The following is a 23119-nucleotide window of genomic DNA, read 5'->3' as shown; positions in this document are numbered from 1 at the left end:
TTTGCCGTCCGCGTCCCGGTACTGCAGGAGGAAGGAGTCGAAGTCCCCGACCTGGACGGTCCAGGAGAGGCGGACGGAGTCTTTGGTGACCTCGGAGGTCGAGAGCTCCCCCAGCTTGGGCTGCGTGGCCCCTTCCTCCTGCTCCTCGTCCAGCCGGCCTGGGGAGAGGGGAGCAGCTCAGACCCAGCCCGGCCCCCACGTCTCCCGGCCCCGCCCCCGCCCCGTTCGGGATCGGGACGAAAGCTGCCGAACGAACGTTGGCAAACGCCCCCAGGCTCTTTGCAGGTGGCCTGGCTGCTGCTGGGACACGCCAGACCCCACCGGTCCCGGGCCGTGCTGCCGACAGGAGGACGGATCAGAGCCGATCGCGGCTGGTGGCACGGAGCAGGGAGGGCAATTAGCCGGCCGCACAATCCCCAAGGGCCAGGCCGACTCTCCGTCCCCGGCTCACGTGTTTCCGGAAGAGCATGCTGCTGGCCGGGGCGAGGGCCAGTGCGACGCAGCTGAGACTGGGGTCCCGGGTCCCTTGGCCGAGCCCGACACTCCTACGAGCCTGGTTCCCGGCCAGCGCCTCGAGAGGTGAATCGGCATCTTCCCAAGGCAAAGTGCGTCCCTCGCACCCTGCCCCCGCCCCACAGGCACAGAGACGCGGAGAAGGGGGCGATTCAATCCCACCATGCACCTGCCGAGGGGGGAAGGAGGGAGGAGAGGGGGAATTCCCCAGCACCGACCTGTGACGGCGTCGGTAGAGACGGGCCCAAGGCGCTTGCGGCCGGAGACGCCGTAGAGGTTGAACTTGTATCTGCGGGAGGGGGCCAGGTTGGTGACGGTGACCGTGAGGGATCCCCCGTCCACGGGCAGCACCTGGGGTTTGCCGTCCGCATCCCGGTACTGGAGGATGAAGGAGTCGAAGGTCCCTTCCTCCACGGTCCAGGACAGATCGAGGGAGTCGTGGGTGACATCAGAGGCTGAGAGCGGCCCCAGGCGGAGCTGCATCCCGGCTCCCTCCTCCCGCGGCACTGCGGTGGGAACAGAGGGGGAGGGTTGTGGGTGAGGTAACTGCTTGCGGGGGAAAGAGAGGCAGCTTCCCCCACTGCGAAGTGATGGGCTCAGGCTCTCTGCAAACTCAGGCAGTGTCACCTCTGAGGTCTGGGACAAGCGGCCCCTCTGTGGGGTAGAAATAGGGGAGCAAAGTGGCCGATGGAGGCAGGGTCGGCGCCAGGCACCAGGTAAGGAAGCAGGTGCTTGGGGCGGCCAATCCAAAGGGGCAGCAGGTCCGGCTGCTATTGGGGCAGACCGTGTGGGTCTTCGGTGGTGGGTCCCTCAGTCTCTCTTCCCCTTTGAGCTGCCACCGAAGTGGGAGAGGGGAGGACGGGCTCGCCGCTGATCCGCCACCGAAGCATGGAGCAGTGCGAGATCGGCCCTTCCCGCCCCGCTGCTTGGGGCGGCAGGAAACCTGGAGCTGCCGCGGATGGGGCAAGATCCCTTGGCTGTGGCCGCTGGCGGCGTGATCGCACCAAGCAAAGGGATGTGGAGGAGGGCAGCCGGGAGCGAAGGACGTGGAAGACCCTGCGGACGAGGGGCCGGACAGAGGAGCGGTGGGAAGAGAGGAGGGGTGAAGAAATGCGGAAGAGAAGAAGAGGCCAAGGGACACGAGGAAACGCTGCGCAGGGCTGGGAGAGGCAGGGCAGTGGGAAGCCAGGGGCAAAGCAAAGCGCTGAGGGGGGGGCCTGGAAAAGACCTGGCGGTGGGAGAAGGAAGGAGGCGGCTGCTGGCTGGGACCCTCCCCCCAGGCGCAGCCGCTGACCTGTGACGGTGTCGGTGGAGACGGGGCCGAGGCGCTTGCGGCCGTAGATGCCGTAGAGGTTGAACTTGTATCTGCGGGAGGGGGCCAGGCTGGTGACGGTGACCGTGCGGGATCCCCCGTCCACGGGCAGCGCCTGGGGTTTGCCCTCCGCGTCCTTGTACTGCAGGAGGAAGGAGTCGAAGTCCCCGGCCTGGACGGTCCAGGAGAGCTGGATGGAGTCGTGGGTGATGTTGGAGGCCGAGAGCTCCCCCAGGCTGGGCTGGGCAGTGGGTTCCCCCTCTGGCGGCCCCATGGCTGGAACAGAGAGAGGGGGCTGAAGGGCGCAGATGGGGTGTCGGGCGGCTCACCCCGTCCTTGGTGGACATGTAATTCCTAGCCAGAGGGGATCTGCAGAGAGCATTATTGGGGGATGGGGGTGCAGGGAGCCCCAGGGACCGGCCCCAGGACAGTGACGGATCCTGCGGCTGGAAGGAGAGCTGGGGCCAGACAGACGGACGGGGCAGGTCTGCAAAGAGCATCCCACATTCCCAGGGTCCCGCGGCCACCCCGCCTCAGTCTGCAACCGGCACCAAACTTAGTGAGAGCCGAGCTGAGACGGCAGGAGAGAGGGGGAAGCAAGAGCAAATGAGAGAAAGAGAAGAGGGTGAACCAAAGCCACCAACATCAATGGAAAGATCCCCACTGACACCCAGCCAGCCCCAGACACTCCTCCACCCACCCCTGTGCGCACCCACCCACCCACCCGCCCGTCCATCCATCCCCAACCACTTCTCCACCCACCCCCCGTCCATCCATCCATCCCCAGCCACTCCTCCACCCACCCCTGTGTGCACTCATCCACCCACCCGTCCGCCCATCCATCTCCAACTGCTCCTCCACGCACCCCTGTGCGCACCCATCCGCTCACCCGCCTGTCCATCCATCCATCCATCCCCAACCACTCCTCCACCCACCCCTGTGCGCACCCATCCACCCACCCGCCCGTCCATCCATCCCCAACCACTCCTCCACCCACCCCTGTGTGCACCCATCCACCCACCCGCCCGTCCATCCATCTCCAACCGCTCCTCCACCCACCCCTGTGCGCACCCACCCACCCACGCGCCCATCCATCCATCCATCCCCAACCACTCCTCCACCCACCCCTGTGCGCACCCACCCACCCACGCGCCCATCCATCCATCCATCCATCCCCAACCACTCCTCCACCCACCCCTGTGCGCACCCACCCACCCACGCGCCCATCCATCCATCCATCCATCCCCAACCACTCCTCCACGCACCCCTGTGCGCACCCATCCACCCACCCGCCCATCCATCCATCTCCAACCGCTCCTCCACGCACCCCTGTGCGCACCCATCCACCCACCCGCCCGTCCATCCATCCCCAACCACTCCTCCACGCACCCCTGTGTGCACCCATCCACCCACCCGCCTGTCCATCCATCCCCAACCACTCCTCCACCCACCCCTGTGCGCACCCATCCGCCCACCCGCCTGTCCATCCATCCCCAACCACTCCTCCACCCACCCCTGTGCACACTCACCCCTGTGCACACGCACCCACCCACCCACCCCCTCATCCATCCATCCATCCCCAGCCACTCCTCCACCCACCCCTGTGCGCACCCACCCACCCACCCGCCCGTCCATCCATCCCCAACCGCTCCTCCACCCACCCCTGTGCGCACCCACCCCTGTGCGCACCCACCCACCCACGCGCCCGTCCATTCATCCCCAACCACTCCTCCACCCACCCCTGTGTGCACCCATCCACCCACCCGTCCGTCCATCCATCCCCAACCACTCCTCCACCCACCCCTGTGCACACCCATCCACCCACCCGTCCGTCCATCCATCCCCAACCACTCCTCCACCCACCCCCCGTCCATCCATCCATCCCCAGCCACTCCTCCACCCACCCCTGTGCGCACCCATCCACCCACCCGCCCGTCCATCCATCCATCCCCAACCACTCCTCCACCCACCCCTGTGCGCACCCACCCACCCACGCTCCCATCCATCCATCCATCCATCCATCCATCCCCAACCACTCCTCCACCCACCCCTGTGCGCACCCATCCACCCACCCGTCCGTCCATCCCCAACCACTCCTCCACCCACCCCCCGTCCATCCATCCATCCCCAGCCACTCCTCCACCCACCCCTGTGCGCACCCACCCCTGTGCGCACCCACCCACCCACTCATCCGTCCATCCATCCCCAACCACTCCTCCACCCACCCCTGTGCGCACTCATCCACCCACCCGCCCGTCCATCCATCCATCCCCAACCACTCCTCCACGCACCCCTGTGCGCACCCATCCACCCGCCCGCCCATCCATCCATCTCCAACCGCTCCTTCACGCACCCCTGTGCGCACCCATCCACCCACGCACCCATTCATCCATCCATCCCCAACCACTCCTCCACTCACCCCTGTGCGCAGCCATCCACCCACCCGCCCGTCCATCCATCCCCAACCGCTCCTCCACCCACCCCTGTGCGCACCCATCCACCCACCCGCCCGTCCATCCATCTCCAACCGCTCCTCCACGCACCCCTGTGCGCACCCATCCACCCACCCACCCGTCCATCCATCTCCAACCGCTCCTCCACGCACCCCTGTGCGCACCCACCCACCTGCCCGCCCGTCCATGCAGCCCCAGAAGCACCCAAACCACCATCTTCATACGCTCCCCCACCCATCCATCACCCGTGGCCAGCCACATCCATCCATCCAGCATCCACGACCTTACCCAGCATAGCCCCTGTACCTGCCCCATGCAGAAGGGCTACCCAGACATGCACATGTCTGCCATGCATCCCTCAAAACACCCATCCAGTCCCGTAAACACCATACAACTCCATACGCATCCATCCATCTATCCATCTGCTCCAGTCCCACCCACATCCCCATCCATCTCCTTATCCATCCATCCCCATACACATCCATCCGTCTCCTTGTCCAGCCATCCCCATACGCATCCATCCATCTATCCATCCACCCCATCCCCATCCATCCATCTTCTTATCCATCCATCCATCCCCATACGCATCCATCCCTCTCATCCATCCATCCCCATCCACATCCATCCGTCTCCTTATCCATCCATCCCCATACGCATCCATCCATCTCCTTATCCAGGCATCCCCATAGACATCCATCCCTCTCCTTATCCATCCATCCTTCTCCTTATCCATCCATCCCCATCCACATCCATCCATCTCCTTATCCACCCATCCCCATCCACAGCCATTAATCTATCCATCTGCTCCAGCCCCATCGACATCCATCCATCTCCTTATCCAGCCATCCTCATATGCATCCATCCATCTCCTTATCCATCCACCCCCATCCACAGCCATTAATCTATCCATCTGCTCCATCCCCATCCATCCCCATACGCATCCATCCATCTATCCATCCATCCATCCCCATCCCCCTCCATCCCTCTCCTTATCCATCCATCTCCTTATCCACCCATCCCCATCCCCATCCATCCATCTCCTTATCCCCCCATCCCCATCCATCCATCTCCTTATCCACCCATCTCCATCCAAGCCATTAATCTATCCATCTGCTCCAGCCCCATTGACATCCATCCATCTCCTTATCCATCCATCCCCATACACATCCATTAATCAGTCTATCCATCCATGAGATCCCCTCCATCCATTAATCCATCCATCCATCCCCACCGACTTCCATACACAGACATCCATCTATCTATTCATTCTTTCATCCATGGTCCCATTGGCGGCTGCTGTCTCGACTGCATTGCAAAGCAAATGGGGTCGGGGGAAAGGAGCTGGTGCTCCGGGAGCAGCTGCTGACCTGTGACGGTGTCGGTGGAGACGGGCCCGACGCGCTTGCGGCCGGAGATGCCGTAGAGGTTGAACTTGTATCTGCGGGAGGGGGCCAGGTTGGTGACGGTGACTGTGCGGGATTCCCCGTCCACGGGCAGGGCCTGGGGTTTGCCCTCCACGTCCTTGTACTGGAGGATGAAGGAGTCGAAGGTCCCCTCCTCCACGGTCCAGGAGAGTAGGGCGGAGTCGTGGGTGACATTGGAGGCTGAGAGCTCCCCCAGGCGTAGCTGCATCCCCGCTCCCTTGTCCCATGGTGCCACAGCTGGAACAGAGAGAGGGGGCACAGGGTGTGGAAACGCTTGGTCAGGCATATGGAGGCAGCCCCTGCCTCCTGGAGCAATGGGCTCAGGCTCTCTGCAGACCCAGGCAGCGTAGCCCTGGGATCGGAGCAGGAGGGCCGCCCTGGTGGAGGAGAGGGCACGGTGGGAGCAAAGCAGTTCCCCAGGGAAAGGGGCAGAGACTTGGCTTGTGGGGCAGAGATCAGGGTAGGGGCCAGGCAGGTGTGGGGAGGGGGGAGGAGCGATGGGTGGGGTGTAGTAAAGGGAGAAAGAAGAAGCAGGAAAGGGGTGGGAGCAGATTTGTGTGACCCCCTCGAGGGGCTTCCCAGCTCCTGGAGCCCCAGACTGAGTCTCTGGGGGCCCTGCCTAATGGACGGCAGCTAACCCCGAGCCCCGGCTGGCCTGGCGTCGGGTGTGCACAGAGCGACGGGCCGCCCCTGCTGGGCACTATCGAGGGGGCTGTGTGGGGCTGGTGACCTGGACCGGCAGCCCAGGGGCAGGGCCCAGCCAGCGAGGGGACGGCCAAGCACCCCCCGGCTTGGGAGCTGCAGACACAGGCCGGCTCAGGGGTCCTGGCTGTGCCCCACGGGCCCTGGAGGGGTTGGTGCTGCTCCAAGACGCCAGCTGCATGGACCCGGCAGCTTCAGCTCCGCGGTGACAAGCGTCCCACGGACAGAGCCCGACCCGGCCCGGAGAAGAGCCAGCGAGCCCCAGGGCCAGCGAGCTGGGGCCAGGCAGGAGCAGACTCTGCCCCCTGGGCGATCATCGGGGGGACTCTGGTTTGAGACGCAGCAGTGCCTGTCTCAGGGCCCCTGGCCTGCGGGGTATGGACATGCCGGGCGAGTCTGTGAGCATGGGGAGGTGGGAACTGGCTCCATTCTCCACCTGTCCTGCGTGTTAACCCGACCACACGGCTCAGCAACGGGGGTGGGATGGGAAGGGGCTGGCACACCCAGGAGCAGCTGCTGACCTGTGATGGTGTCGGTGGAGACGGGCCCGAGGCGCTTGCGGCCGGAGATGCCGTAGAGGTTGAACTTGTATCTGCGGGAGGGGGCCAGGTTGGTGACAGTGACCGTGCGGGATCCCCCGTCCACGGGCAGCGCCTGGGGTTTGCCCTCCGCGTCCTTGTACTGCAGGAGGAAGGAGTCGAAGTCCCCGGCCTGGACGGTCCAGGAGAGCCGGATGGAGTCGTGGGTGACGTCAGAGGCCGAGAGGTCCCCCAGGCTGGGCTGGGGGGCAGGTTCCTCCTTTCCTGGTGCTGCTGCTGGAACATAGAGAAGTGGGTGAAGGGGGAAGCCAGGATGGAGGGCTGCTCATCTGGACTTTGGGGGGCCCTGTTGCTGCCAGCCAGAGAGGATCTGGAGAGAGGATTAGTGGGGGGAGGGCGCAGAGTCCCAGGGACTGGTCCCAGGACACAGCCAGATCCTGCTGCTGTGAAGGAGAACTGGGAACAGATGGACGGAGGGCGACCAGACAGCAAGTGTGACAGATCGGGATGGGAGTGGGGGGGAACAGGAGCCCATATGAGAAAAAGACCCAAAAATCGGGACTGTCCCTATAAAATCGGGACATCTGGTCACTCTAGATCAGGCCTGCACAACGTACTGCCCGCGGCAGCTCACTGTGAGGCCCGGACCGGGATTCAAAAGGCTCTGAGCTGCTGGCAGCCGCGGGGAGCCCAGAGCCCTTTAAATCTCAGCCACAGGGAGCCCAGAACCCTTTAAATCTCAGCCACAGGGAGCCCAGAGCTCTTTAAATCTCAGCCGCGGGGAGCCCAGAGCCCTTTAAATCTCAGCCACAGGGAGCCCAGAACCCTTTAAATCTCAGCCACAGGGAGCCCAGAGCTCTTTAAATCTCAGCCGTGGGGAGCCCAGAGCCCTTTAAATCTCAATTGTGGGGAGCCCAGAGCCCTTTAAATCTCAATCGTGGGGAGCCCAGAGCCCTTTAAATCTCAGCCACAGGGAGCCCAGAGCTCTTTAAATCTCAGCCATGGGGAGCCCAGAGCCCTTTAAATCTCAATCGTGGGGAGCCCAGAGCCCTTTAAATCTCAGCCACAGGGAGCCCAGAGCCCTTTAAATCTCAGCCACAGGGAGCCCAGAACCCTTTAAATCTCAGCCACAGGGAGCCCAGAGCTCTTTAAATCTCAGCCGTGGGGAGCCCAGAGCCCTTTAAATCTCAATCGTGGGGAGCCCAGAGCCCTTTAAATCTCAGCCACAGGGAGCCCAGAGCCCTTTAAATCTCAGCCACAGGGAGCCCAGAGCTCTTTAAATCTCAGCCGTGGGGAGCCCAGAGCCCTTTAAATCTCAGCCGCGGGGAGCCCAGAGCTCTTTAAATCTCAGCCGTGGGGAGCCCAGAGCCCTTTAAATCTCAGCCGTGGGGAGCCCAGAGCTCTTTAAATCTCAGCCGTGGGGAGTCCAGAGCCCTTTAAATCTCAGCCACGGGGAGCCCAGAGCCCTTGAAATCTCAGCCACGGGGAGCTCAGAGCCCTTTAAATCTCAGCCACGGGGAGCCCAGAGCCCTTTAAATCTCAGCCGTGGCCGGGATTCATAGGGCTCTGGGCTGCCTGCAGAGATTCCCGGCCGCGGCTGAGATTTAAAAGGCTCAGGGCTCCCTGCCACCACGGGCAGCCCAGAGCCCTTTGAATCCCAGCCGCGGCTCCAGCGGATGGGCTGGGGCTGGGATTTAAAGGGCTCGGGCTCCCCTCAGCAGCAGGAGCTCTGGGCCCTTTAAATCCCTGCCCCAGCCCCACAAAGCTCCCGGTTCCCCCAGCTGCTGGAACCCCGGGCCCTTTAATTTGCCCCTGACAGCTCCCAGCCACCTCTTCAGCTGGGAGCCCCTGGCTGATTTAAAATCAAGTATCACCTCCCCACCCCCAACCTTCCTTTCTGGTCCGCAGCTGTTCTGGTGGGGCGGCGCTGGGGAAGGAGGGTTTGTTTCTGCAGGGCTGGGTGGTGCTGGGCCGGGGTGTTTCTGTGGGGCCGGGAGGCCCTGGGGCGGGGTGTTTCCGTGGGGCCGGGGGGGTTTGGCCCTCAGCTGTTTTCGTTGGAGTAATGTGGCCCTCGCTGCTTTACGAGTTGTGCAGACCTGCCCTAGATGGACGGGGCATGTCTGGAAAGAGGATCTCACATTCCCACCTGGGTTTCCCACGGCCACCTCACCTCCATGGAGGGGTCGGCCGAGAGCGACCAGCACAAACCACGGGCAGAGCTAAGCTGAGACGGGAGGAGACGGGGAAGGAAGAACAAATGAGAGAGAAAGAGAAGGGGGTGAACCAAAGCCTCCAACATCAATGGAAAGATCCCCATTGACACCCATCCAGCCCCAGAAACGCCCACACCACCATCTTCATATGCTCCCCCATCCATCCATCCATTCATGACCAGCCCTCCCTCCATCACCACAGAAATTCATCCATCCTCATAGACATCCATGGAAAGCCTCCAGCTCTCCATCCATTCATCCATCCATGCTCCTGTGACGAAGCTGGGCATTGTTGTAGGGTTTTACATGACTAGTGTGTCCGTGCCTCAGTTTCCCTGTGTGCTGCTTGTGTAACAAGCTGGTGGGAGAGGGGTTGTTGTTGTGGGGAACCAGGTGTGACCTCGCCTAGCGACCGGGACCCCTGGACAACATCCTGGAGATGGGGAACCCCAACAAATGGTGACCTGGAGACAAAGAGGCCACCTCAGCTTGGCAGCCAGCTGGTTCTGGCCAATGGGGAACAAAGGATTGAAGAGAGCGTAGCAATCCGCACGGCCCCCCTCCCCCTGCCTGGAGCGCGGCGATCCCCGCGGCCCCCCTACCCTGTCCAGAGCGCAGCAATCCCCACGGCCCCCCTCCCCCTGCAAGGAGGGCGCCGATCCCCACGGCCCCCCTCCCCCACCGGAGCATGGCGATCCCCGCGGCCCCCCTACCCCATCCGGAGTGCAGCAATCCCTGCGGCCCCCCTCCCACACCTGGAGCACAGCGATCCCTGCGACCTCCCTCCACCCACCACAGAGTGCGCCGATCCCCACGGTCCCCTCCCCCGCCGGAGTGCAGCGATCCCCGCGGCCCCCCTCCCCTACCGGAGCGCGGCGATCCCCGTGGCCCCCCTCCCCCACCGGAGCGCAGCAATCCCCGCGACCCTCCTCCCACACCGGACCACGGCGATCCCTGCGGCCCCCTTCCCCGCCGGAGCGCGGCGATCCCCGCGGCCCTCCTCCCACACCGGACCACGGCGATCCCTGCGGCTCCACTCCCCCTCCCGGAGTGCGGGAATTCGAGGGGCTGCTGAAGACTGGGAGCCGCCCGGTGAGTACAAGCCCCACGAATCGGGCCCCGCAGTTGCTAAAGCCTGGCCCTGACTTGATATTGGATGCCCAAACGCAGGGGCTCGGGGCTGGAGAGGGGGAGCAGGCAGAGCCCCCCGGAGTCAGGGGGACTAGGATGTGCTGGGCTCAGGGAGGCCAGGCCTGAGCCCTGAGAGTTTCCTGTGCTGGGTTCAACTCTCAATAAACCTGTGTTACGCTGGCTGAGAGTCGCTCCAGGCTAGAGAACAGGGTGCGGGGGGGGCCATCAACCCCTTCGGGGGTGGAGGCCCAGGGGGCCCAGAGCGCGTGAACTCTCTGAGGGGGCCCACGGCACAGACAGACGTGCTGAGGCTCAGAGAGGTGCGGCTCCAGGAGGTGGAGGGGCCTGACCCCGAGAGAGAGTGGCCCCCCGAGAAGGGCTGTCGCACTGAAAGGGGCACCCCCCACGGACTGCACGGGGCCATGAGTGGGCACAACCTGGGAGTCCCTGACAGCCCCCCATACACACTGATGCATTCCCTCTGTCTGCTCCATACACATCAATCCATCTCTCTATCCACCCATCCACACTCCTCCACCCCCTGAATGGCCAGAAGACGAGTTGCGGAGGTTGGAATCTGGGAAGCATCCTCCCAGGAAGGCTGAGAGCTGAGCTGAGACGGGAGGAGAGACAGGGAACAAAGAACAAATGAGAGAGAAAGAAGGAGGTGGATCAAAGCCACCAACGTCAATGGAAAGATTCCCAGTCACGCTCACCCAGCCCCAGTAACACCCATTCCACCGTCTTCATACGCTCCCCCATCCATCCATCACCTGTGGCCAGCCACATCCATCCATCCAGGCATCCACGACCTTACCCAGCATAGCCCCTGTACCTGCCCCATGCAGAAGGGCTACCCAGACATGCACATGTCTGCCATGCATCCCTCAAAACACCCATCCAGTCCCGTAAACACCATCCAACCCCATACGCATCCATCCATCTATCCATCTACTCCAGCGCCACCCACATCTCCATCCATCTCCTTATCCGTCCATCCTCATACACATCCATCTGTCTCCTTATCCACCCATCCCCATCCACAGCCATTAATATATCCATCTGCTCCATCCCCATCCATCCCTGTACACATCCATCCATCTATCCATCCATCTCCATCCATCTCCTTATTCATACATCCCCATACGCATCCATCCGTCACCTTATCCATCCATCCGCTCCATCCCCATCCGTCCCCAAACTCATCCATATATCAGTCCATGACCATCAATCGATCCATTCCCATCCATACCAGTAGACATCCATGCATCTGCTCATCCATCCATTCCTCCCCATAGACATCCATCCATCCACACCTACTGACAGCCTTCCATCTACCTATCCATCCAGCCATGACCATCCCCATCCATCCATCCGCACTGATCCCTATAGACAGCCATCCATGTATCTTTTCATTCATTCATTCACCCCCTATCTATCTATTCATTCCATCTGTTTCATACACACTGATCTCTCTGTCTGTCTGTCAATCCACCCACACGCTTCCATCCACACTCCTCCATCTGTTGAATGGCCGGTAGACAGGTCGTGGAGGTTGGAATCTGGGAAGCATCCTCCCAGGAAGGTCCCCGCTGGTGGCCACTGTCCTCACCCACTGTAAAGCAAAGGGGGTGGGAGGGGAAGGGCGTGGCATCTCAGGAGCAGCGGCTGACCTGTGACGCTGTCGGTGGAGACGGGCCCGAGGCGCTTGCGGCCGAAGATGCCGTAAAGGTTGAACTTGTATCTGCGGGAGGGGGCCAGGTTGGTTACGGTGACTGTACGAGATCCTCCATCCACAGGCAGTGCTTGGGGTTTGCCCTCCGCGTCCTTGTACTGCAGGAGGAAGGAGTCAAAGTCCCCGGCCTGGATGGTCCAGGAGAGCTGGATGGAATCGTGGGTGACGTTGGAGGCCGAGAGCTCTCCCAGGCTGGGCTGGACGGTGGGCACCTGTTCTGTGGGTGCTGCATCTGGAACAGAGAGAGGGGGATTTAAGGCACAAATCATTCCATGAGTTCCCAGATACAACCCTCCATCCAACCACACGCATCTGTCCATCCACTCCGTCCACATCAATCCCCATCCATCTCCTTATCCCTCCATCCTCATCCACATCCATCCCTCTCCTTATCCATCCACCCCATCCACATCCATCCATCTCCTTCCCATCCATCCCCATCCACATCCATCCTTATCCTTATCCATCCATCCCCATCCACATCCATCCATCTCCTTCCCATCCATCCCCATGCACATCCATCCATATCCTTATCCATCCATCTCCATCCATATCCTTATCCATCCATCTCCATCCACATCCATCCATATCCTTATCCATCCATCCCTATCCACATCCATCCCTCTCCTTATACATCCATCTCCATCCACATCCATCCATCTCCTTATCCATCCATCCGCTCCATCCCCGTTCCTCCCCAAACACATCCATCTATCAGTCCATAACCATCAATCCATCCATTCCCATCCATACCAGTGGACATCCATACATCTGCTCATTCATCCATCCATTCCTCCCCATAGACATCCATCCATCCATCCATCCACACCCACTGACAGCCTTCCATCTACCTATCCATCCAGCCATGGCCATGACCATCCCCATCCATCCATCCCCACTGATCCCTATAGGCAGCCATCCATGTATCTTTTCATTCATTCATTCACCCCCTACTATCTATCTGTTCATTCCATTTGTTTCATACACACTGATCTCACTGTCTGTCTGTCAATCCACCCACACACTTCCATCCACACTCCTCCATCTGTTGAATGGCCGGTAGACAGGTCATGGAGGTTGGAATCTGGGAAGCATCCTCCTAGGATGGTCACCGCTGGTGGCTGCTGTCCTCACCCACTGCAAAGCAAAGGAGGTGGGAGTGGAAGGGGCCGGCATCCCGGGAGCAGCCGCTGACCTGTGACGCTGTCGGTGGAGAGGGGTCCGAGGCGCTTGCGGCCGTAGATGCCGTAGAGGTTGAACTTGTATCTGCGGGAGGGGGCCAGGTTGGTGACGGTGACCGTGCGGGATCCCCCGTCCACGGGCAGCACCTGGGGTTTGCCCTCCGTGTCCTTGTACTGGAGGAGAAAGGAGTCAAAGTCCCCAGCCTGGACGGTCCAGGAGAGCCGGATGGAGTCGTGGGTGACATCAGAGGCCGAGAGCTCCCCCAGGCTCGGCTGGGGGGTGGGTACCTCATCCTTCGGTGCCGCGGCTGGAACAGAGAGAGGGGGGTGAAGGGCGCAGATGATTCCATGCATTCCCAGATACAGCCCTCCATCCATCCACATGCATCTGTCCATCCACTCCATCCACATCCATCCCTATCTATCTCCTAATAAATCCATCCCCATACGCATCCATCCCTCTCCTTATCCATCCATCCCGATCCACATCCATCCCTCTCCTTATCCATCCATCCCCATCCACATCCATACCTGTCCTTATCCATCCATCCCCATCCACATCCATCCATCTATCCCCATCCACCCATGTATCCATCCATCCCCATCAACATCCACTCACTCCATCCCCATTCACGTCCATTCATCTATCCACCCACTCCATCTCCATCCATCCCCAAACACATCCATCAATCCATGACCATCAATCCATCCATTCCCATCCATATCAGTAGACATCCATGCATCTGCTCATCCATCCATCCATTCCTCCCCATAGAAATCCATCCATACATCCACACCCACTGACAGCCCTCCATCTACCTATCCAGCCAGCCATGGCCATAACCATCCCCATCCATACATCCCCACTGATGCCTATAGACAGCCATCCATGTATCTTTTCATTCATTCATTCACCCCATACTATCTATCAATTCATTCCATCTGCTTCATACACACTGATCTCTCTGTCTGTCTGTCAATCCACCCACACGCTTCCATCCACACTCCTCCATCTGTTGAATGGCCGGTAGACAGGTCGTGGAGGTTGGAATCTGGGAAGCATCCTCCCAGGAAGGTCCCCGCTGGTGGCTGCTGTCCTCACCCACTGTAAAACAAAGGGGGTGGGAGGGGAAGGGGCCGGCATCCCGGGAGCAGCTGCTGACCTGTGACGCTGTCGATGGAGACGGGCCCGAGGCGCTTGCGGCCGTAGATGCCGTAGAGGTTGAACTTGTATCTGCGAGAGGGGGCCAGGTTGGTGACGGTGACCGTGCGGGATCCTCCATCCACGGGCAGCGCCTGGGGTTTGCCCTCCGTGTCCTTGTACTGCAGGAGGAAGGAGTCGAAGTCCCCAGCCTGGACGGTCCAGGATAGCCGGATGGAGTCGTTGGTGACGTTGGAGGCCGAGAGCTCCCCCAGGCTGGGCTGGGGGGCAGGTTCCTCTTTCCACGGGGCTGTGGCGGGAACAGAGAGAGGGGGGTGAAGGATGCAGTCGGGGTGCGTGGTGGCTCACTCGATCTGTGGGAAGCCGGATTATTCCCACTGAGAGGGGATCTGCACAGAGATTTAGTGGAGGGAGGGGGCAGGGAGCCCCAGGGAGTGGCCCCAGAACACAGCCAAATCCTGACTCTGGGAAGGACAGCTGGGGACAGACAGATGGACGGAGTATCTCTGCAAAGAGGGTCCCACATTCCTGGGTTCCCTGCAGCCACCCCGCATCCATGGAGGGGTCGGCCCAGAGTGACCGGCACAAACCACGCGCAGAGCTGAGCTGAGACGGGAGGAGAGAGGCGGAAGGAAGAAGAAACGAGAGAAAGAGAATAGGGTGAACCAAAACCACCACCATCAATGGTAAGATCCCCATTGACACCCAGCCAGCCCTGTACACACGCCTCCATCCCCATCATCCATCCATCCACCTCCCTTAACACCCAGTGTCTACCCGTCCCTTCCCACACATCCTTCTACCAGTCATTCATCCCACGCACCCATCCGTCCATCTTTTCAAACACATCCACCCTTCTACCCATCCATCTATCCTTCCATCCGTTCCCAGATACAGCCGCCCATCCACCCACATGCATCTATCCATCTGCTCCATACACATCCATCCTCATCCATCTCCTTATGCATCCATCCATCCACATCCACATCCGCATCCACCCATCAATCCAGCCGCTCCATCCCCATACACATCCATTCTTCTCCTTATCTATCCATCCTGATCCACATCCATTGATCTATTCATCCGCTCCATCCATCTCCATCCACATCCCTCCCTCTCCTTATCCATCCATCTTCATCCACATCCATTCATCTCCTTATCCATCCATACCCATCCACGTCCATTTCTCTATCCACCCACTCCATCGCCATCCATCCCCAAACACATCCATCAATCCATGACCATCAATCCATCCATTCCCATCCATACCAGTAGACATCCATGCATCTGCTCATCCATCCATCCATCCCTCCCCGTAGACATCCATCCATCCATCCACACCCACTGACAGCCTTCCATCTACCTATCCATTCAGCCATAACCATCCCCATCCATCCATCCCCACTGATCCCTATAGACAGCCATCCATGTATCTTTTCATTCACTCATTCACCCCCTACTATCTATCTATTCATTCCATTTGCTTCACACACACTGATCTCTCTGTCTATCTGTCAATCCACCCACACGCTTCCATCCACACTCCTCCATCTGTTGAATGGCCGGTAGACAGGTCGTGGAGGTTGGAATCTGGGAAGCATCTTCCCAGGAAGGTCACCGCTGGTGGCTGCTGTCCTCACCCCCTGCAAAGCAAAGGGGGTGGGAGTGGAAGCGGACGGCATCCCGGGAGCAGCTGCTGACCTGTGATGCTGTCGGTGGAGACGGGCCCGAGGCGCTTGCGGCCGAAGATGCCGTAGAGGTTGAACTTGTATCTGCGGGAGGGGGCCAGATTGGTTACGGTGACTGTGCGGGATCCTCCATCCATGGGCAGTGCTTGGGGTTTGCCATCAGCGCCCTTGTACTGCAGGAGGAAGGAGTCGAAGTCCCCAGCTTGGACGGTCCAGGAGAGCTGGATGGAATCGTGGGTGACGTTGGAGGCTGAGAGCTCCCCCAGGCTGGGCTGGACGGTGGGCACCTGTTCTGTGGGTGCTGCATCTGGAACAGAGAGAGGGGAGTAAAGGGCGCAGATCATTCCATGAGATCCCAGATACCGCCCTCCATCTGTCCACACGCACCTGTCCATCCACTCCATTCACATCCATCTCCTTATTCCTCCATCCCCATACGCATCCATCCCTCTCCTTATCCATCCACCCCATCCACATCCATCTCTCTCCTTATATATCCATCTCCATCCACATCCATCCATCTCCTTAGCCTTCCATCCCCATCTACATCCATCCACCTCCTTATCCATCCATCCGCTCCGTCCCGGTTCATCCCCAAACACATCCATCTATCAGTCCATGACCATCAATCCATCCATTCCCATCCTACCAGTAGACATCCATGCATCTGCTCATCCATCCATCCATTCCTCCCCATAGATATCCATCCATCCATCCACCCATCCATCCACAACCACTGACAGCCTTCCATCTACCTATCCATCCAGCCATGGCCATGACCATCCTCATCCATCCATCCATCCCCACTGATCCCTATAGACAGCCATCCATGTATCTTTTCATTCATTCATTCACCCCATACTCATCTATCTGTTCATTCCATCTGCTTCATACACACTGATCTCTCTGTCTGTCTGTCAATCCACCCACACGCTTCCATCCACACTCCTCCATCTGTTGAATGGCCGGTAGACAGGTCGTGGAGGTTGGAATCTGGGAAGCATCCTCCCAGGAAGGTCACCGCTGGTGGCTGCTGTCCTCACCCACTACAAAGCAAAGGGGGTGGGAGTGGAAGGGGCCGGCATCCTGGGAGCAGCTGCTGACCTGTGACGCTGTCGGTGGAGACGGGGCCAAGGCGCTTGCGGCCGTAGATGCCGTAGAGGTTGAACTTGTATCTGCGGGAGGGGGCCAGGTTGGTGACGGTGACCGTGCGGGATCCCCCGCCCATGGGCAGAGCCTGGGGTTTGCCCTCCGTGTCCTTGTACTGCAGGAGGAAGGAGTCGAAGTTCCCGGCCTGGATGGTCCAGGAGAGCTGGATGGAGTCGTAGGTGACGTTGGAGGCCGAGAGCTCCCCCAGGCTTGGCTGGGGGGTGGGTACCTCTTCTGTGGGTGCTGCGGCTGGAACAGAGAGAGGTGGGTGAAGGGCGCAGATCATTCCATGAGTTCCCAGATACAGCCCTCCATCCATCCACACGCACCTGTCCATCCACCCCATCCACATCCATCTCCTTATTCCTCCATCCCCATACGCATCCATCCCTCTCCTTATCCATCCACCCCATCCACATCCATCTCTCTCCTTATATATCCATCTTCATCCACATCCATCCATCTCCTTAGCCTTCTATTCCCATCCACATCAATCAATCTCCTTATCCATCCATCTTCATCCACATCCATCCACCTCCTTATCCATCCATCCTCTCCATCTCGGTTCATCCCCAAACTCATCCATCTATCAGTCCATGACCATCAATCCATCCATTCCCCTCCATACCAGTAGACATCCATGCATCTGCTCATCCATCCATCAATTCCTCCCCATAGACATCCATCCATCCATCCACACCCACTGACAGCCTTCCATCTACCTATCCATTCAGCCATAACCATCCCCATTCATCCATCTCCACTGATCCCTATAGACAGCCATCCATGTATTTTTTCATTCATTCATTCACCCCATACTCATCTATCTATTCATTCCATCTGTTTCATACACACTGATCTCTCTGTCTCTCTGTCAATCCACCCACACGCTTCCATCCACACTCCTCCATCTGTTGAATGGCCGGTAGACAGGTCGTGGAGGTTGGAATCTGGGAAGCATCTTCCCAGGAAGGTCCCCGCTGGTGGCTGCTGTCCTCACCCACTGTAAAGCAAAGGGGGTGGGAGGGGAAGGGGCCGGCATCTCGGGAGCAGCCGCTGACCTGTGACGGTGTCGGTGGAGACGGGCCCAAGGCGCTTGCGGCCGGAGATGCCGTAGAGGTTGAACTTGTATCTGCGGGAGGGGGCGAGGTTGGTGACGGTGACCGTGCGGGATCCTCCATCCACGGGCAGCGCTTGGGGTTTGCCCTCTGCGTCCTTGTACTGCAGGAGGAAGGAGTCAAAGTCTCTGGCCAGGACGGTCCAGGAGAGCCCGATGGAGTCGTGGGTGATGTCGGAGGCTGAGAGCTCCCCCAGGCTTGGCTGGGGGGTGGGTACCTCTTCTGTGGGTGCTGCGGCTGAAACAGAGAGAGGGGGTGAAGGGCGCAGATCATTCCATGAGTTCCCAGATACAGCCCTCCATCTGTCCACACGCACCTGTCCATCCACTCCATTCACATCCATCCCCATCCATCTCCTTATCCCTCCATCCCCATAAGTATCCAACCCTCTGCTTATCCATCCATCCTGATCCACATCCATCTCTCTCCTAATCCATCCATCTCCATCCACATCCATCCACCTCCTTATCCATCCATCTGCTCCATCCCCGTTCCTCCCCAAACACATCCATATATCAGTCCATGACCATCAATCCATCCATTCCCATCCATACCAGTAGACATCCATCCATCTGCTCATCCATCCATCCATTCCTCCCCATAGACATCCATCCATCCATCCACACCCACTGACAGCCTTCCATCTACCTATCCATCCAGCCACAACCTTGGGGACAACCTTGGTTCGAGTGATCATGAGCTGATTCAGTTCAAACTAGATGGAAGGATAAACAAATGTAGATCTGCGATTAGGGTTTTTGACTTCTCGAGGGCTAATTTTAAAGCGTTAAGGAAATTAGTTAGGGAAGTGGATTGGACGGAGGAATTAGTGGATTTAAATGTGGAGGAGGCCTGGAATTACTTTAAGTCACAGCTGCGGAGACTGTCGGAAGCCTGCATCCCGAGAAAGGGGAAAAGAACCATGGGCAGGAGTTGTAGGCCAAACTGGATGAGCAAGCAACTCAGAGAGGGGATTAGACAAAAGCAGAAAGCTTACAGGGAGTGGAAGGAAGGCAGGATCAGTAAAGAAAGCTACCTTGCTGAGGTCAGAACATGTAGGGATAAAGTGAGGAAGGCTAAAAGCCGCATTGAACTGGAACTTGCAAAGGGAATCAAAACCAATAGTAAAAGGTTCTACAGCCACATAAATAAGAAGAAAACAAAGAAAGAAGAAGTGGGGCCGCTATACACTGAGGATGGAATGGAGGTTAAGGATAACCTAGGCATGGCCCAACATCTAAACAAGTACTTTGCCTCGGTTTTTAATAAGACTAGTGAGGAACCTTGCGATGATGGAGGGATGATAAACGGGAATGTGGATATGGAAGTGGATATTACTGCAACTGAGGTAGAGGCCGTACTTGAACAGCTCGATGGGTCGAAGTCGGAGGGCCCGGACAATCTCCACCCGAGGATATTAAAGGAACTGGCGCGTGAAATTGCGAGCCTGTTAGCGAGAATTTTTAAGCAATCGATAATCTCGGGTGTTGTGCCGTATGACTGGAGGATTGCTAATGTAGTTCCTATTTTTAAGAAAGGGAAAAAGAGTGATCCGGGTAATTATAGGCCTGTTAGCTTGACGTCTGTAGTATGTAAGGTCTTGGAAAAAATTTTAAGAGAGAAAGTAGTTAAGGACATAGAGGTCAATGGTAATTGGGACGAATTGCAACACGGATTTACTAAAGGTAGATCGTGCCAAACCAATCTGATCTCCTTCTTTGAGAAGGTGACGGATTACTTAGATAAAGGAAATGCGGTAGATATAATTTACCTAGATTTCAGTAAGGCATTCGACACGGTTCCGCACGGGGAGCTGTTAGTTAAATTGGAAAAGCTGGGAGTGAATATGAAAGTTGTAAGGTGGATAAGGAACTGGTTAAAGGGGAGACTCCAGAGGGTCGTATTGAAAGGTGAACTGTCAGGCTGGAAGGAGGTCACCAGTGGAGTCCCTCAAGGATCGGTTTTGGGACCGATCTTATTTAACCTTTTTATTACTGACCTTGGCACAAAGAGCGGGAATGTGCTAATAAAGTTCGCGGATGACACGAAGCTGGGGGGTATTGCTAACACGGAGAAGGACAGGGATACTATTCAAGAAGATCTGAACCACCTTGTAAACTGGAGTAATAGAAATAGGATGAAATACAATAGTGAAAAGTGCAAGGTCATGCATTTAGGAATTAATAATAAGAATTTTGGATATACGTTGGGGGCGCATCAGTTGGAAGCGACGGAGGAAGAGAAGGACCTTGGGGTACTGGTTGACAGCAGGATGACTATGAGTCGCCAATGTGATACGGCTGTTAAAAAAGCAAATGCGATTTTGGGATGCATCAGGCGGGGTATTTCCTGCAAGGATAAGGAGGTGTTAGTACCGTTGTATACGGCGTTGGTGAGACCCCATCTGGAATACTGTGTGCAGTTCTGGTGTCCCATGTTCAAGAAGGATGAATTCAAACTGGAACAGGTTCAGAGACGGGCTACGAGGATGATCCGAGGAATGGAAAAACTGCCTTATGAAAGGAGACTCAAAGAGCTTGGCTTGTTTAGCCTGGCCAAAAGAAGGCTGAGGGGGGATATGCTCGCCCTATATAAATATATCAAGGGGGTTAACGTTAGGGAGGGAGAGGAATTATTTAAGTTTAGTACTAATGTAGCCACGAGGACGAATGGGTATAAACTGGATATTAGGAAGTTTAGACTTGAAATTAGACGAAGGTTTCTGACCATTAGGGGAGTGAAGTTCTGGAATAGCCTTCCGAGGGAAGTAGTAGGGGCAAAAGACTTTCCTGGCTTTAAGACAAAGCTTGATAAGTATATGGAGGGGATGTTATGATAGGATCATTAATTTGGGCAATTGATCTTGAATTACCACCAGATAGGTCTGCTCAATGGTCTGCGGGGAGATGTTGCATGCGATGGGTACTGCGTTGCTGCGGAGAACTCCTTCTTGGGTGCTGGCTGGTGACTCTTGCCCACATGCTCAGGGTTTAGCTGATCGCCATATTTGGGGTCGGGAAGGAATTTTCCTCCAGGGCGGATTGGCAGGTGCCCTGGAGGTTTTTCGCCTTCCCCTGCAGCGTGGGGCACGGGTCGCTTGCTGGTGGTGTCTCTGCAGCTTGAGGTCTTCAAACCATTTTTGAGGATTTCAATAACTCGGTCCTGGGATAGGGGTTGTATAAAATTGGATGGGTGGGGTTCTGTGGCCTGCCTTGTGCAGGAGGTCAGACTAGATGATCAGATTGGTCCCTTCTGACCTATGAGTCTATGAGTCTATGAGTCTATGACCATCCCCATCCATCCATCCCCACTGATCCCTATAGACAGCCATCCATGTATCTTTTCATTCATTCATTCACCCCATACTCATCTATCTATTCATTCCATCTGCTTCATACACACTGATCTCTCTATCTCTCTGTCAATCCACCCACACGCTTCCATCCACACTCCTCCATCTGTTGAATGGCCGGTAGACAGGTCACGGAGGTTGGAATCTGAGAAGAATCTTCCCAGGAAGGTCCCCGCTGGTGGCTGCTGTCCTCACACACTGCAAAGCAAAGGGGGTGGGAGGGGAAGGGGACGGCATCCCGGGAGCAGCCGCTGACCTGTGACGCCGTCGGTGGAGACGGGGGCAAGGCGCTTGCGGCCGTAGATGCCGTAGAGGTTGAACTTGTATCTGCGGGAGGGGGCCAGGTTGGTGACGGTGACCGTGCGGGATCCCCGGTCCATGGGCAGAGTCTGGCGTTTGCCCTCCGTGTCCTTGTACTGGAGGAGGAAGGAGTCGAAGTCCCCAGCCTGGACGGTCCAGGAGAGCCGGATGGAGTCGTGGGTGACGTTGGAGGCCAAGAGCTCCCCAAGGCTGGGCTGGGGGGTGGGTACCTCTTCTGTGGGTGCTGCGGTTGGAACAGAGAGAGGGGGGTGAAGGGCGCAGATCATTCCATGTGTTCCCAGATACAGCCCTCCATCCATCCAAACGCACCTGTCCATCCATCCCCGTCCACATCAATCCCCACCCGTCTCCTTATCCATCCATCCCTCTCCTTATCCATCCATCTCCATCCACATCCATCCATATCCTTATCCATCCATCCCCATCCATATTCATCCATACCCTTATCCATCCATCCCTCTCCCTATCCATCCATCCCCATCCACATACATCCATCTCCATATCCATCCATCTCCGTCCATATCCATCCCTCTCCTTATCCATCCATCCACATCCACATCCATCCATTTATCCCCATCCACCCGTCTATCCATCCATCTCCATCCACATCTATTCACTCCATCCCCATACACATCCACCCATCAATCCAGCCGCTCTATCCCCATCCCCATCCATCCATCTCCATCCATATCCATTTATCTATCCACCCACTCCATCTCCATCCATCCCCAAACTCATCCATCTATCAATCCATGACCATCAATCCATCCATTCCCTTCCATACTAGTAGACATCCATGCATCTGCTCATCCATCCATCCATTCCTTCCCATAGACATCCATCCATCCATACACCCCCACTGACAGCCTTCCATCTACCTATCCATCCAGCCATAACCATCCCCATCCATCCGTCCCCACTGATCCCTATAGACAGCCATCCATGTATCTTTTCATTCATTCATTCACCCCATACTCATCTATGTATTCATTCCATCTGCTTCATACACACTGATCTCTCTGTCCGTCTGTCAATCCACCCACACGCTTCCATCCACACTCCTCCATCTGTTGAATGGCCGGAAGACAGGTCGTGGAGGTTGGAATCTAGGAAGCATCCTCCTAGG

General features: G+C 57.8%; 1 protein-coding gene across 44 annotated transcripts in view; it reads right to left on the bottom strand.

Annotated features, from left to right (window-relative positions):
- The window catches only part of TNXB (tenascin XB), a 91579-nt gene that overhangs the window by 17093 nt on the left and 51367 nt on the right, over nt 1-23119 (bottom strand). For 8 of the 44 annotated variants that reach the window (XM_050920198.1, XM_050920193.1, XM_050920205.1 and 5 more), the window contains 11 exons: nt 21929-22216; nt 18264-18557; nt 17158-17451; nt 16067-16360; nt 14367-14654; nt 13218-13511; nt 11961-12254; nt 6926-7219; nt 5646-5939; nt 1808-2101; nt 732-1019 (listed from right to left, as the gene is read on the bottom strand). In XM_050920198.1, the coding sequence (XP_050776155.1) occupies nt 732-1019; nt 1808-2101; nt 5646-5939; nt 6926-7219; nt 11961-12254; nt 13218-13511; nt 14367-14654; nt 16067-16360; nt 17158-17451; nt 18264-18557; nt 21929-22216 (3216 nt within the window). The remainder of the gene's footprint in view (nt 1-731; nt 1020-1807; nt 2102-5645; nt 5940-6925; nt 7220-11960; nt 12255-13217; nt 13512-14366; nt 14655-16066; nt 16361-17157; nt 17452-18263; nt 18558-21928; nt 22217-23119) is intronic. The other 36 variants (XM_050920222.1, XM_050920229.1, XM_050920204.1 and 33 more) reach the window with 35 other exon arrangements.

This window comes from Gopherus flavomarginatus, chromosome 12 (genome assembly GCF_025201925.1).
Source record: "Gopherus flavomarginatus isolate rGopFla2 chromosome 12, rGopFla2.mat.asm, whole genome shotgun sequence".
NCBI classification, from domain to species: Eukaryota; Metazoa; Chordata; order Testudines; family Testudinidae; genus Gopherus; species Gopherus flavomarginatus.
The sequence above is the reverse complement of the archived record's forward strand: the minus strand, read 5'-3'. Positions and strand labels throughout refer to the sequence as shown.